The sequence below is a fragment of the Balaenoptera musculus genome, chromosome 10 (assembly GCF_009873245.2).
Source record: "Balaenoptera musculus isolate JJ_BM4_2016_0621 chromosome 10, mBalMus1.pri.v3, whole genome shotgun sequence".
Classification (NCBI taxonomy): domain Eukaryota; kingdom Metazoa; phylum Chordata; class Mammalia; order Artiodactyla; family Balaenopteridae; genus Balaenoptera; species Balaenoptera musculus.
Genome location: NC_045794.1, coordinates 7,967,799 through 7,984,608, shown reverse-complemented (window position 1 = coordinate 7,984,608; position 16,810 = coordinate 7,967,799). Strand labels below are relative to the sequence as shown.

Here is a 16,810-nt window from a genome sequence, read left to right as displayed (position 1 = left end):
GGTATCTTCATTTCTCACTCTTTCAGATCATATACAAAAATGTATGTCAAGAACTAAATATACCTCATCCAAGGGAGTGCTTGTTTCTCCTCATATTGAATTTTATAGTTTAAACCAGTTCTCTATTCAAAACACACACACTTGAATTTTGTGGAGTACTAGTTATACTAATGTAATAGTGTGGATCTTTTTAATTTTCAGAATTCCATAAAAATAGATTCTAACATCCCATCTCCTTAGAAAAGCAAATAGGATGAGGATCACTATTGATAAAATGTTTATATTTCTCACGGTAAAATAAATAAGAATGTTCATCAAACAAAGATTATTTCCTTAGAGGATAAAATTAATTTATTGGCTTTATATTCTAGATGTTAAATGAACTAAGAAACTATAAAAATGCATTACGTGGGTTCATTTTCTTTATAAACAAACAAATATATAAGGACAGCTGTAAAAAGCAAAAGCTAAGCTTTTAAACAAAGGAGAGATCATCTTCATACTTATTTTGTTTAACATCTGTGATAAATTTTATTTCTTTGTTTCATTAAATAACTGTATTGGGTGAAGCTTGGGAGAATATGTGATGCTCCCTGGTCTACCAAGAAGAGATTTGGGAAATGTATTTACATAAATAGCTCTTGTTAAAAAAGAAAAAGATCAAGAATGTTGATTGATTTCATCAAATCATGTCATTTACTTTGTTTTTTCTTAAAGATATTTAAAGTGTTGATTAATAATCAGAGCTAATGTAGCCTCAACATACTATTTTTCAGGCACTTAGAAAATTTGAGCAAGTGGATGAAAGTGATCTGCAATTGATTTTTTTATACTGGAAGTAGTTAATATGTTACCAAAAAAAAATGGTTAGCCATTTACTTTTACTGCCCATTAGGTAAAATAAAAACCAGTGATTCTGGAACAAGAACAGAGTTCAAGGAATCAAGGACTCAAGAGTCCCATTCTTTCCTATTCCTCTCTGCACCATGAGGGGATGTCAGCTGCCTATTCCAGTCTTGATTCTGCTTTCCTTGCTCCTGCCCAGAGATGCTTCAGCTACCTCCAAACCGTAAGCAACATTTCCAGAAAAGTCTATTGCTCCTCTTCCCATTGTGTTATCAGCTTCTTGATGTCTGTCTTTTTATTTATTTCCTGATTCCCTCTGAAATTATCTGTTGTTGAAAAATCTCAGAAGTGTTGATAAATTGTTATTGCACAGGTGGTAAAAGGCATACTCCAGTTCTAGAAAACTCAGAGATATAGGGCAGTAACATTTGTGAATAATTTACCAAATAAGATTATAGAATTCTACGACATTCATCAAATAAGAATATAGAATTCCTACCGAAAAAAGATAAATTCTTTTTTGACTGGTGCAAAAGGCTGCAGTGTCTTGGCCATTGTAAAGTGACTCAGTGTCTGTGTCTTTTCCAAGCAGGTATTCCCAAGATGGATGCATGACTTACAGACAAGCCAGGGTTTGTGTGTCATTTCACTCAATCCTACAGCAAAACTTTAGGGCTGGCATTAGATTTGAGAATATACAGATTAACAAAATGTGGCCCCTGCCCTTAGTACCTCATAGTATAAAAAAGAGAGAGATAGAGAGATGGTGCACAGCAAATGAAATAAAATGCAAAAACAGAACCAGGCATTGTAGGATTCTGTGAGAATACTCAGAGATAACCTAACTCTTCATGGGAACTGATACAAGTGAAGGGGCATCACCAAAGTCTACATAAGAAAGTTGCTTTTGAGATGAGTCTTATGAAGCCAGTAGAAGTTTTCCAGCTAGACCAGGACATTTCAGAAAGAGAGAGGGTCATGGGCCAGCAGAGCATCACAAAGTGCAGCACATTTAGGTGATTGTAAATGATGGGCAAACCGCAACAGGAGAATATTTTCTTCTGGATGTATATGGTAATGTGTCTGATGATTAGCCTAGTTTTTCTTCCATCTCTAGAGAGTGGAAGAAAGAAAAGAGCTAAGGTTGCTTCTGAAACAGTAGTGAAAAGCGATTCAGCTCCTCTCCATGTATTATCGTTATCTCTTAATGTTTCCTGGAACAAAGAGTTTTGTGCTATCATCCATATGAAACCCAAGACCACATGTGGATAGGTTTTCTTACTGGTTTCAATGATAATTAATTGATTAATAATATTGTTTGTTACTAAAAAAATTTTAAGTTTTTTGGGGATTTATTTACATATAACTGAGAATTAAAATTGTAAGATATTTAAAGTGTACAATACATATATATTGTGAAAGTATTCTCCCCATTGAGTTTAATTAATCTATCAATCTAACAATTAATCTAACACATCTATCTCTCAAATATTTATTTGGGGGGGTGAGAACACTTAAGTTCTGCTCTCATAGCAAATTTCAATTATATAATTTCAATTATACAGTGTTATCAACTGTAGTCACCATGTTATATAGTACATCCTCAGACAGACCTTATTCAACTTATAAATGAAAGTTTGTGTCCTTTTACCAACCTATCCCTATTTTCCTCCATCCCCCTTTCCCTGGTAACCATTTTTCTGCTCTCTGTTTCTGAGTTTGACTTTTTTTTAAGACTCCGCATGTTGTAAGAGATACCATGCAGTATTTGTCTTTCTCTATCTGGTTCATTTCACTTAGCGTAATGCCCTCAAGGCCCATCCATGTTGTCATGAACAGCAGGATTTCTGAATAATATTTGTGTGTGTGCATGTGTGCGTGCACGTGCGTGTGTATGATCACATTTACTTGATTCACTGAAAATTTCTAAATTTGAAAATTATTTCTATACACAATATATAACAACTCATGGAGTGCTTATCCATAACTTATGAATAGGTTTACTAATATTGAGAGTGAATATTTCCACAGTGTAGTAGAAGCATACTGATGTTTAACTTGGTAGGGGTTTTCTGACTTTCTAAGGCCTTCTGGATTGGTCTTTGAAGAAATTACTCCTCTCCACTCCTGTTGAAATCTGGCTCTGCTCTCTGATTGGTGATGATAGCAAAGATCATCTAGAAAACAACCACAGTAATGATGTCTTTTTAGCCCCTCCATGGTTGACCCAGACCCCTCTTCTCCGCAGGCAGTACCTGGTCCTGGTCCCATCACAGCTGTATGCTGGGGTTACCGAGAAGGCCTGTGTTGTGCTTAATCACCTGAATGAGACAGTGGAACTGACAGTAACTCTGGAGTATGAGATGCAGAGCAGGAATCTCCTCACAGACCTGGAAGCGAAGCACTCCTTCTACTGCAGCTCCTTCATGGTCAGTATCCCTCCTTGGGAAAAGGGAGAGCATTACAGGGAGAGCATGTTAGTTGATGCCTTGCATTCTGACCCCCAACAATAAAAAAGCAAAAGGAAGAAAAAAATGAGGAGTACAGAGCAAATTTCAAATTAGAGTCTAAAAATAAAAGTTCTACTGAATATACTTACATAATATTTACAAACAGAACTAGTGCAATATACAAAAGATAATAATGGTTATAGGAAGGACTTCTATAACCATTATTATCTTTGCTCTTAAAGTAAACTTCTAAGGAAAATAATGTTCATGCCATTACAGGTATAAACACATAGATTCATAAAGTTAAGTGACTTCTCTAAGATCTCGCAGATGGTTGATGGTTAATGTATTGTCCTTGTAACCTTTAATTAACTTAAAGTATTAAATAGTTAATCATACCAGCTTACTGCCAACAATGATATGTAATGCTGTTTTTGACCGTTGAAAAATAAAATTTAATAATTATTTTAATACTACCATATTGCTGTGAAAATGTGAGCTTGTTATTGCCTTCATTGTCATAACTTGTTGAAGAATTAGTTCATTTTATTGCAATGACATTTTTCCTTCAGTCAAATCAACAATTCGTTGCTGTCATGTTACACGATCATAATAATCTGTAAAAAGAGGGGACATCACCTTTGACCCTATCCCTTACTAATTTTCATGGGACTAACCAGAGAAATGAGAAAATCACAGCGGCTGAGACATTCAGAAGTGGATCTGGGCAGATTCTTCAGCTCTTTTCGGTTTTACAGATTCCGGAGTCATCATCTTCCTCAGCCTTCATTACTGTGCAGGTGAAAGGGTCAACCCAGCACTTCATAAAGAGGAAGCCGATGCACATAACAAAAGCAGAAAGCCTAGTCTTTGTCCAGACAGACAAACCCATCTACAAACCAGGACAAACAGGTACAAAGAATCAAATGAGCAAAAGCAATTTGAAAGGTTGAAGGTGTGGTTCTCTATTAATTTATGGAAATCCTGGCACGTTGTTACCTGTCTTACCACCCTGAGTTCCCTCTGGAGGGTTTCATGAGAAAAATCTCTATGTTTCAGTGAGATTCCGCATTGTCTCTGTGGATGTCAATTTTCACCCTTTGAATGAAATGGTGAGTGTCACAACAGTGGGTAAGATTGGCAGAAACAGGCAAAAATGTAAAACCTATTCTTTTGGAGAACCGAGACCAATATGAGATTCTTAAATCTATCACAGAAAGATCTCAGAAGTGTATCACTGCTGGAGAATAAGGGAGATCAGCTCATCAACTACATTTTTAAAATAAATTAAATACTCAGTTAAAATTATCCCCTTAAAGACTCAATTATTTTCATTGAACTGAAGAAAATAAATGCATTTCATTTCTCTCCTAGAGAAATGGAGAATTTCTCAGAGATAAACATCATCTGCAAAATAAACTATTATTAGGACCTTTTTACCTAAATGCAGATTTCTCAATTGTACATTATTTCATTAAAGGGAAGTCATGATTTCTTAAGAGACGTATGTCCCAAACTAAACATAAAGTGTTGTGAATGAAATGGGGCCACATTTCCTCATTTGGACAAGAAATGAACAGGCTCACTTCCTCTGGTCCCGATACTGTATTAATGCTAATGTCATGGTGTTCTCTTTCTAAACTCTATCTCACACTCATACTATTTCTTTCTTTTCAGTTCCCAGTGGTTTATATTGAGGTAGGTAATATATTGTGTATCTCAGTTGGGGTGAGGACTCACTGCCAGTTGTGTTAAATTGCCTCTCTCCACCTCCACCTTCCCCACTGGCACTTCACCAAAACTAAATAAACACCGTTTTCCCTGTCTCTCTTAAATCCTGGGGAGAGTAGATAAGATATAAATGAAGGAACAAAATTCCCTGAGATGATGCAATTTAGTGGCTCTTCCAATATTTCTGACCAAGATGGGTATGCATAATCTCAAAAAGAGGTACTATCACCTGTCATATCTCATAGCTGGGAAAGATGTCCTTTGCTCAGTCTAGAATTCCTAGAAACCTTTGCTAATACCTCTGGTGCCAATTTACCAATCAGCTAATTTTCCAACTCCCAATGTCACTCTCCCTGAAAAGCTGTTCCTCTACTCAAAATTATATATTCAGTTGCTTCTATGAACTTGTGATGTTTTTACCTATAGAATCCCAAGAGGAACCGGATTTTCCAATGGCACAATCTCAAATTGCACTGGGGACTCAACCAGCTCTCTTTCCCACTCTCAGTGGAGCCCACGCTGGGTCCCTACAAGGTCATACTGCAGAAGGAGTCAGGGGAAAAAATAGAGCACTCTTTTGAGGTGAATGAATATGGTAAGAATTCTGCATGTGTCCAAGATATTTATGACATTATAGAGTGTAAGACTGGATCATTTTTACATGTAGGTGACAAGCAAAAATCTAGCATATAATAGTTGAAAATCAGCAAGCCTTTTTATTTATTTAAATATTTGCTAAGCACGTTTCATGCACTATCTCATTTAATCCTTACAGTAGCCCTCTGAGGCAGATCCTAAACCTTCTCCAGTTTACAAATGAACATATTAATACTAGAAAAGTTACTAATTTACCAGAATCACAGAGCCAACAAGAAGCAAGAGAAATTTTAATAGTTCCATCTGACCCTATTCAAACATCAATTGTTAACCAATACATTATGTTATCTACATGCATCTCTTGATCTATATCTTATAACAGGAGGTATTTCCTGGGATTACATCCTGGCTGTGTGTGACCTACATGTAATCTACTCTAATAATAGTAATCAGACATTGAAACCATCTTATTAGTTATCAGTTATGCGGATTTTCTAACGTAAGTTAAATATATCATGCCATGGATAAGGAGACCTATCACAAAAACAGGATTCCCAAAACTCACCAGAACTGCCATGAGAATTATAGAACAGGGATTCATTATAGAAATAACAAACCTTATACACAACTATGAGAGAGGCTGGAAAAGTCAGCGTCCAACAGGAGGAGATGGCAGATCAGAGGAAATTACTAACCAGTCCTCCTGAAGCATTGGTGGGGATGGACAGATCAGAACACACAAGGGCACCTTCAGATGCCAGAGTGGAACACGAAGGGAAACTGACAGAATCAATGGAAGACTGTTACCTCTCCTTACCTACCACTCCAGTATTTCTATAACCAGGTGCTGATGGTGGGCCTAGGGTCTCTGTGAGTCAGCAGGGTTTAGAAGTTGGGAAGGAGAGCTGGACACAGAGAGGGAAAAAATAAGGACAAACTGGAAACTGCTGGTCCCTCTGTACCTGTAACCACATCTAACCATGGTGATCTTCAGAGACTAATGATGCTACTTTCCTCCCACCTTTGAAATCTTGGACAAATTCAGAGAAGGAGATTCTAGGAACCATAATACCAGCTTTTAACCAAGTTAACATGGTACCAACTGCCCATGATTATGACGGCATCTCCTTTGCCAATAGTGGCCCTGCTGCCCCTTATTGTAATTGAAATCACTTTATGTGACCCTTTGTTACAAGGTTCTGTAGTAGAATCGTTACTAATACTTACAGGACCTCCTGCCCACTCTCACCATTTTTTTTCTCTTTTATTGATAACAGTTTTGCCCAAATTTGAAGTCCAAGTGAAAATGCCCAAGACTATTGGTTTTCTAGATGATGAATTTGTGGTATCCGTCTGCAGCCTGTGAGTTACATTTTTTCATCTCATTTCTTTTTCCCTACTTTATTTGTATTGCCCATGATGATCACTGGACTTTGAAGTGTTTTAATTAGCGAAGGAATGACTGTCTCCCCAACTTGTCTGAACTCAGACTAGGGAGCAGTGGTGGTGGCATACAACACTTTTACTGCTAATAATAAAAATTATTAACTGAGCACTGAAAATGTGCCAGGCAATGTTTTAAGTGCCTTGCACTTATTTACATTTTTTTTCTTACACTAATCCTATGAGATGGGGATAATTATCCTCATTTTACAAATGAGGAAACTGCAACACATAAAGGATAAAATAACTTGTTCAAGTTCCTACAGACAGTAAATTCCAGAAGACTGGAATTTAAATCCAGCAGTTCACTCCAGACCCTGAACCCTTCACCACTATTCTATATTGCCTCTGAAAGTAAAAAAAAAAAAAAAAAAAAAAAATCTAGCTTCATGAAGCATTTCTATATTTCTATATCCCAGACACTGGGCTAAATTGAACCTGGGCCATCCAACTCTGGAGCCCATGCTCATAGATTCCATGTTATTCCATGTCTTATTATTTCCATTTTTTTTATAGTTCCCAATTTCTTAAACTATGGAAAGCTAGAAAGAAGCTAAGTAGACCCTCTATCTTAAAGGCTGGATATATAAGGTAGAATTTAAAATACATGTCATTTATTTCTTCCCTGCTTACTTTTAGTGCAGTAGAGTTTCCCCCTACATGCACCAAGGAGGTTGATTTTACTTCTTGCTTCTAAAAACAACATGAAAAACATGTTTTCATTCTTCTCACCAGCTCTGATGCTATACATTTTTCCATCAGAGGGAAAGGCTTTTGATTCAGATTTAAAGATAAGATTCAACAAAGTGATTAAATTTAGTAAATAATTTATTACTTTATCAGCACTTTTTTTGGGGGTGGGAGACTATAAAAAGAGGAAGCTTGGGGCTTCACAGTTTGGGCAATAAGTCTCTAACCTAAGTCTGCATCAGAATCTATGGACGTTCTTAGTTAAAATGTAGATTCCTCAGCTCCACCTCTAGAGATTCCAATCATAAACCTGAGGAAGGATTTGCGACTCTGAATATCACTGTATATCTCAGGGAATCTCAATGTGGGTGGTCCATGAAGCATACTTTAAGAAGCAATAGACTAAGTTCAGCTTCACATCATGTCTTAGTCCGTTCAGGCTGCCATAACAAAATACCACAGACTGGGGAGCTTATTAACAACAGAAATTTATTGCTTACAGTTCTAGAGGCAGGTAAATCCAAGATCAAGATGCCAACATGGTCAAGTTCTGGTGAAGGTCCTCTTTCTGGTTCATAACTGGTGTCTTCTCCTTGTGTCCTTGTGTGTGGAGGAAGGGACAAGAGAGCTCTCTAGAGCCTCTTTTATAAAGGCACTAACCCATTCATGCGAACTTCACCCTCCTCCCGAAGGCCTCACCTCCTAATACTATCATCTTTTGGGGTTTAGAGTTTCAACAAGTGAATTTTGGGGGGACATAAATATTCAGACCATACCACGTCACATCTCTCCATCAGATTTGGCAGAATCCGACTGTCATCATGATACTGTTCACTTATAATGTTTTTGTTCTATAGCTAGTGCTTTCCCATTTAATTCCTCATTTATCCTCTTAAAATATACATGAGTTAGGGAGGACTTAGAAATACACTGTGTATGCTTCCCTAATTTTTTTCCTAAAACAACTTAGGAGGTATTGGCAAAGCTAGAAACATAACCTAGATAATCTGACAGCAGAGAAAGAAGGAAATAAGGCAGTTTTATAGTAAGACTTCAGCTGAGAGGGAAGAAAGATCTGAGAAAAACTGCATTGTTACTTTTCCATTTGGAGGTGTTTCAAAAAGTATTTCAGTATTCAGTAAGTATTTTCTCTTAGAGTTGTAGATAATTAAGACAGTTTCAGAATAAGTGCTTCTAAAGTACATATGCTTTGGAAGGAAATACAATTGCTGTCAATGAGTAAGATGGGTATATGAATGGATCAAATCCTGTGAAGAACATCTGAGTTATTTATGTTAAGTATTTTTTGTATGACTCTTTACTGTTATAGATACACATATGGAAAGCCTGTCCGTGGTCTGGTGACAATTAATGTGTGCAGAAGATATTCACGATACAGTTCTACCTGCCATGGAAAACATTCACAAAGTATCTGTGAAGAATTTAGTCAGCAGGTATATGGAAATTACTCTCCCCAGGACACTAACACCAGATCTTGTTTTCTTGTGGCTGATAATAGAATAGAGAATACAATACAATACAATACAATATGAGAGTAGTGTTTGAAATAGTCACCTAGGAGAAGTGTGGAGTAAGGGAAACATTTTAAGATTGCCTGGCAATGATCGGAACCAACTTGAGGGCTGGGCTCATGGATTTATAATGGTATTTATTTGGCCAGTTTTGTCATTTCCTTCTAACCGCAATTGACATGCCAGGTATATGGGCATAAAAGGATGTGGAAGTCTCCAAAGTTGGCTTTTATCAAACGGATAATAGAAGAAGAATGTGACAGATGTTAAGAATTGGGCTAGTGGGAGAATCAAATGACACCCTATTGAATCTACCCTGCGTAGAGGAGACTGAAAGCAGCATCAGGTTGAGGAGAGGGGGACTGAGAGGGATGATGAACTGGAGGCCTCGATTACATCAGAGAAAAAGTGGAGCAAGAATAACTAAGGGAAACAGCAGTAGGACACGTATTAATAAATGAAATGTTTGAATACTGATTTCAGGGGAAGAGTATATAAAAGTCCAGGGTGCGGCAATGTGAGCGGACGCTATAAGGGTGTGGAAAAGCAAGTTATCAAAGTTGTAGAGACCAAATAAATGAAAGGCTAGGGTGGTGAATATGATGATGAAGTTCAAGATAAACATCGATAAGCAAGATAAACATGAGAGAAATCTAGCTGCCAAAATCCTTACTATATCAGGGAGACTAGGATTAATTTCTGTTTCCAAATGAGTCATGAGATCTGCATATAAGTACATTAAATAAGATTAAATTTAATTATGCAATAAATATTTTCATGTAAATAAGTAGAAAAATGAAAAATCTTGATTATAATATGAAACCCGATGTTTAGTTTAGAGATCTAATTGCTATAATGATTCATCTAGTCAAGGAATATATGTGTTTTTTTTAATGTCCTAGATATCAAGAAAACACAGTTAAGAAAATACAGTCCCTAGTCGATATTTAGGTGGAGGTCATTACAGAGGCTCCTTAGAACATGTTATGTCTGAGCTGAGTTTAGAAGAGCAGTAACTGTTGGCCAAGATGAGAATGGAAGAAAGAATGTTATTTGAGGAACAATATACACACACACACAAAGAGATAAAATGACAAAATACCATGGTACATTGGGGAAACTCTAGGAAGTTTAATATGACAGCAGTGGGATAGGCTTTTGGAAGAGAGGGGAGAAGGCAGAGGTTGGCAATGATTAACTCAATGATTAATGAAGAAATTTTGTATCATTTGGGGGCTTGGGAAAAGATAAGCACCCAAAAGATGGTCAGAACATTTGTAAAATTTCCTTCTGTGGCCAACACAAAATGTTCATAGGTTGGTAACTGACTTTTTTTTTATCACAAATCAGAGGACCCAGGAATTCTCTTCCTTTCTCTTCAGGCAGACGAGGAAGGCTGTTTCACACAACTAGTAAAAAGTAAAATATTTCATCTGAGACAAAAAGGATATGACATGAAATTACAAGTGGAAGCCAAGGTCAGAGAGGAGGGAACAGGTTTGTATTATTTTTAAATATTTATTAATTTATTAAACATTTATCAAACTTCCATTCCATGTAAAATGCTTTATAGTTTCTGGGGACTGTAACAACGGCATGGTCTCTGCCTTCAAGGAATTAGGAATCTACAAAGAAATTATATATATGGCTATGTATATACGTATGCACGTATTATATATAACCGTAATAAAATTTCCCCAGGAAATGTAAAAAATAAGGGCCAAATGAGCATGAAGAGAGAGAGTTAATTCTAATATAGAGCTGAAGAAGGCTTTGAAAAGTAACATTTGAGCAGATTTGAATAGAATGGAGAGTATTTTGAAAGATAGCAATGGAACAGGAAAGCGCAATAGGCATAAAACAAATGTGTTCAGTCCCAGAAGAATCTTAAAAAAGTAGGCTGGTGCTAAGGTGTTTTAGAAAAGTAAATCATGTACTAAAGAGATTAGACTTTATTATGAAAAGCATTGGATATCTTCAGATATATTTAAGGAGAATGACCTAAATAAATTGATTTTTTTTTTAAAGTTAATTCCAGTAGGCATGAGAAGGACAGGCTAGATGAAAAATGTGTTACAATGTGATACATCAGAATACTATTCAAAGGTGACCCCAAAGATTACAACTTGGGGGCCGGGGAAATGGAAATGTCATTAACCAAGATAAGGAAAAGATGAGAAAGAGCTATGGTGATGAGAATGTGTCAAAGATAATTAATCACAGTTTGGAACATCAAGATGGAAGTTGATTCATTCCATTCATGTCAAAATGAAATTCATTTTGACAATTTCAAAAGAAAGCCAGAACAAAATCAGAACCAGAAATGTAAATCTGAAATCATTCTCATTGTGTCCAGATCCTCCTAAGAGTAAATGCAAGTGTTCTGAAAGTGAGCTCACTTAGCATTGCTAAATTGAGGCTAGAGGCAGACAATGAGGGGCCCAAGAACAGAAACAACTGCAGTTAGGAAATAGTATCAGATAAGTCAGCAAAATAAAACTAGAAGTCACAGGGTTAGGGGAAATAAGGACAATTTCTTAGATGCCACTGGTAGGGTTTCAGTGGTACTTATGTATGAAGTACTTCTGAGGGTTCATTTTGATGAGGTCTGAGATGAGAACACCATATTGGAGGAAAATAAGGATCTTTTAGACTTGATAGAGCGGTGCTTTAGATGATGGAGTTAAAATACAGATCACACTTCACTGAATGGAAGAGCACTGGGTATTGGCTATACTTTTCACCATGTGGTAAAAAGAATGTTTTTGCTGGGGAAGTAGTTTGTGATAGAAATTTAAGAATATTTTTAGGCCAATGTGAAGAATCAAGTTGTATGCAGAAAGTTGTTGGGGGAAGGCGTGGATGTGAAATAGGCACAAAGATAGAGCAAGATCCCAGAGGAGATGAGGTGAAAAACTTCTCAAGAACATGTGTGGAACAAGCAGAATATTTGTGAAAACAGAGAATTGAGGAAGTATGGATACCAATGATTTTCTAAGCATGAGAAATTCTGGAAAGACTAAGAAAAGAGTATATGGATGGTATTTTGTTACAATGGAGTGAAACTGGGATGGAAGTAGGAGGTGAGCTGAATATATGGAAGAGTTCAACTTCACTGAATTATTTTTCAGGGTTGGAATTAACTGGACATGGATCATGTGAAATCACAAACACCTTAAGCAAACTGAAATTTACAAAAGTGGATTCCCATTACAGACGTGGGCTCCCTTTCTTTGGGCAGGTAAAGTAATCTTTTCAATATAATCATGATTGGGGGGATGTGGCTTTTAAGAAAACAACTTTTTATATCACAAAATCAAAATTTATTATAAAAATGAACATTTATTTAGAGTAAGAAAAGAATATAACAAATTACAAATTTGAAAGGCAAATACTGTCACAGAATCCCCCCAAAAAAAGCACATTCTTACTAATTAACTTCCTAACACACCTTTATAATACACTTTTCCTGTATAGTTTGGCTGCATACTCTTTGATTGCCTCTTTATAAACAATGATTTTATAATATAATTTTCTATAGAAAGAATAAGATATTTTCATCTAGTTTTTTTATTATTGTTAGTTTTTAAATTTTTTTTTAGTTTCAAGGCTCAATATTCATAATAATATTGCTAAATTATAAGACTGATATCCAATTTAGTAAACTATCAAGGAAATGTAAGATTTCTAGGCATTTTACATTTTATTTTGTAATTACTAATCTTTGAATTGACAGTTTACAGGCAATTTCCTCATTTTATTGACGTATACGAATTTGATATTGTCTTAAGGTATTCCAGTATTTTGTATCAAATTGGCAAGAAATTAATAATGGGGCAAGACCATTTCAGGTCAAGAGAAAAGCATGAGAAAACTGAAGACTTGGAGGATGAATATGACTTGGCCAGAAATTTAAGAAAGATGAGAGAACAGCCAAGGCTGTAGGTGTACAACAGCTTTTTCAGGATCAAAGAACCAAGTGTGTTTTAGGTTATGTTCAGAATTTTGGATTGAGAAATTACTGAAAGTTTTAGGGAGAATGACATGAGCAGTGTAGTTTAAACTGTATAGAGAATGGTTTGAAGCAAGGACAGAGCAGCAGAGGGTGGTGTACTGCATAAACTTAAATAGAAAGATATAGGAAACCGGATGGGAAAAAATATTGTGGTTTTAACTGGAATGGAAGCAGTAGATTTGGAGAGAAGTAAATAGGAATAAAAGATGTTTAGCAGGGGAAGGGTTAGCACTTGGCAATGGGTTAGATATAGGCACTGTTATATATAGGCAGTGAAAGAGAGAACATGACCAAAAAAATAAGGTCCTACATATTCCTGCATAAATTACCGGATGGATAGAAGCCCTATATACTGAGATAGAGAACACCAGAGATGAAGAAAATTTGGGAAGGTAACATCATGAGTCCACTATTGGCTATTCTCAGTTGAATGCTCATAAGTTATCTAAATATAAATGTCAAAAAGAAAAATATTTTAGAGCCCAGAAAACAAACCTTATTTTCATATTCTAAGATCTTCGTTAAGTGACAATGGCCAAGGCGTCAAGAGGCGAATACGACAGAGTAGAAAATGTTATTGCTATATAACACCCGAAACCAGCTATCACTTTCCTATTTCTAGGTTCTTCTAGTTGATGAGAAGGATCAGCCAATCCCCAATAAAACTGTAGTTGTCAACGTGGACGTACCTGCATACCGTGCCGGCTTTACTACGAATGAGCATGGTTTGGCGAACATTTCCATTGATACCAGTAACTTCACGTCTTCTTTCATTTCAGTTTTGGTAAGTGGAAAGGGGCATCTGGGACTAAAAAGACACAGATCACTGGGGCCACAGAATTTAAGGGTACATGGGAAGCAGGTGAATTCCAGGGAGAAAAGAAAAGGTGATAAAGACTAAAGTAGAAATTAAGCAGTGTGGAGAACTACATAATAAGAAATGAAAAATTCTCTGTCAGAAACTTTTACTTTAGATAGACTCTGTTTACAACATGATCTAGTTTCAGGAGACTTTTAAATATTAGAACATCTTGATAGTCTCTTGAAAATTCAACATTTTTACAATTTTATTACAAATTAGCTTTTGCCTTGTTTCCTTGGTATACCACTATTTTTGTTTTGTGTTAAATATTCAAATGTCCTTATGCAACTTACAACCATAAGGGTATGAAGAAAAAGTAATTAATCTTGACTATGAGTGAATAATACCTACTAAATCAGTATGGCATAAACTTAAATAAACTTAAGGGAAAGTTGTTTCGAGATTATGCTTTATTTGGGAAGGCAGCCTATAATGAAACCAAGTAAGCATGATTCTTATAAAATCTTCAGTAAATGACAGAGTGACCAATATATACATAATATATGTTAATAACAAATAACCTACTTAAGACCTTTATTCTATCCATTAGGTCACTTACAAGCAGAATAACCTCTGTTTTGATAACTGGTGGCTTGAAGAATTTCACACACCAGCACAGCACACTGTAAGGCATATTTTTTCCCCGAGCAAGAGTTATGTTCACCTTGAAACTGTGGCTGGTACCATGGCCTGTGGGCAAACCCAGGAGATTTGGGCACACTACATCCTGAATGGACAGATTCTGAATGATGAAAAAGAATTAACCTTCTATTATTTGGTAAGAATAAAAGCCAGTGTAGCTCTTACTAATTATGTAGACCCTAAAAAGATAGAGTTCCTATCTAAGTAATGCTCTTTATATCAATATAATGTTTTTATGAGTGAAGAGAAGTTGTTTCCTAACAAATTAATGCTTTAATTTTTCATTTATGTTCTGGTCTCCACTGAAACTTTTAAGTTTTTTTTTTTTCTGAGTTCCAATGGAAAATTATTGAATGGAAGAGAGAAGAGCTTAAGACAAATGCCTTGTTAGACAAAAAGATTGTTTTTCCTAGAACCCAGTAGATAAATAAGCAAAGGATAAAAATCAAGAACTTAGCCAATAGGAAATAAAAAGTATAAACAATCTTCTGGAAAAATGTCAATTTAACATTAATTGGAGAAGTGAAAATTAAAAGAATAAAGCAGTAGTATTTTATTCTTATAAAGGTTCTAAATAATTTACAAAGTTCAAGAACTGGTGTAACTGCAGGGAAAAGTACATTGACAGGCATATTATAAATTGATATGATCCTTTTCAGGTCAGTATACCTATTTATGTACAAAAATTTAAAATATTCAAAGCTGGTAGTTATCCAAGTAAGTCTTTTTAAGAAGAAAAACTTATGTTTAGGAAATTCTGTATTGGAACATTAACTATAAATAGTATTTTTTTATTCTATAAAAAAGTGAAAAAGTGGCAGTAAGTTAGAATCTTAGCTTTATTGCTTCCTAGTTATGCGACCTCAGGTAATTTACTTAATCTCATTTGTAAAGAGAAATGTCAATCATCTCATCTGAATACTGAAGATAGTATTTATACCTACTTCATAGAGTTATTGTCAAAACTAAATAAAAATCTTAAAACTAAATTATTTAGTTCAGTACCTGGCCCATAGAGAGTGTAAATACTTTTAGTTGTTTGTTTTTTTTTAAATAGAGGCAACAATAGAGAATACTTACATATATTTTATACCTGCCTTCACTATAATATATTGCTTTGCGCATAATAGATGCTTAAAATATTTGTTGAAAGAATATGTAAATTTAAAATATTAATATTCAAGATAAGTAGTAATATTAAGTAAAATACTAAAACACTGTAAAATTTTATGTTTATTTAAAGTATGTTGTTTGAAGTAAAGTTTATTATTTAAACTATATGTATAGGAAAATATTGAAAGAGAAATTTAGTGAACAAAAACAATTTCTGGGTTGAAGTAGTGAGTTATTATTTATTTGTGTATTATACATATGTTTAAGTAAGTTTAATAAGTACCCTTTAAAATGATAATACATGTATTTCCCTCTGCCTTCAGATCAAAGCAAGAGGAAGCATCTCTCGGTCAGGAACCCATGTGTTGTCCATTAAGCAAGGAGAGAGTAAGTACTTTCAGGATTTCCTATTTTTTCTCTCAAATTGTCAAATCCTAAACGTTTTAGCAAGATGAAGCTATTTCTTACATTGGAGGAAATGGTCACCAGCTTTCTTCCATCAACCGAAGAGGAGGAAGCTGATAAAAGAAGGATACTAGGTTCATTTTAGTCCATTTAGAACTTTTTTTTAATCCTTTTTATAACATTTCTATATTCTAAATATTATTTCTAAAGTAAAATATATTCATTTTATTATTAAATTTTGTAAATGCAGAAAATAATTGAAAAATGCAGAAAATCACCAAAGAAAAATTTTACTCTGTATGTTTTTGTATTAGTTTCCTATTGCTTCTGTAGGAAGCTCTCTGGCTAAAAACCGCACAAATTTATTATCTTATAGTTCTGTAGATCAGAAGTCTTACGGGCTAACATCAAGTTGTGAGCAGAACTACATTCCTTCCGGAACTCTAGGAGATTACTTGTTTCCTCACCTTTTCCATCTTCCAAA

The 16,810-nt window shown here is 35.2% G+C and overlaps 1 protein-coding gene across 2 annotated transcripts in view; it reads left to right on the top strand.

Annotated features, from left to right (window-relative positions):
* Window positions 1-916: 916 nt before the first annotated feature.
* LOC118901786 (pregnancy zone protein-like) overlaps window positions 917-16,810 on the top strand; it is a 41,126-nt gene continuing 25,232 nt past the window's right edge. Inside the window, exons 1-13 of one of the 2 annotated variants that reach the window (XM_036865381.1) lie at window positions 917-1,069; window positions 3,095-3,275; window positions 4,055-4,208; window positions 4,356-4,408; window positions 4,974-4,994; window positions 5,454-5,622; window positions 6,902-6,986; window positions 9,088-9,211; window positions 10,672-10,786; window positions 12,421-12,530; window positions 13,927-14,088; window positions 14,717-14,944; window positions 16,245-16,308. In XM_036865381.1, coding sequence (XP_036721276.1) covers window positions 987-1,069; window positions 3,095-3,275; window positions 4,055-4,208; window positions 4,356-4,408; window positions 4,974-4,994; window positions 5,454-5,622; window positions 6,902-6,986; window positions 9,088-9,211; window positions 10,672-10,786; window positions 12,421-12,530; window positions 13,927-14,088; window positions 14,717-14,944; window positions 16,245-16,308 — 1,549 coding nt within the window. In that variant the 5' untranslated portion in view covers window positions 917-986. Of the gene's footprint in view, window positions 1,070-3,094; window positions 3,276-4,054; window positions 4,209-4,355; window positions 4,409-4,973; window positions 4,995-5,453; window positions 5,623-6,901; window positions 6,987-9,087; window positions 9,212-10,671; window positions 10,787-12,420; window positions 12,531-13,926; window positions 14,089-14,716; window positions 14,945-16,244; window positions 16,309-16,810 lie in introns of those variants that run through there. The other variant, XM_036865382.1, reaches the window with a different exon arrangement.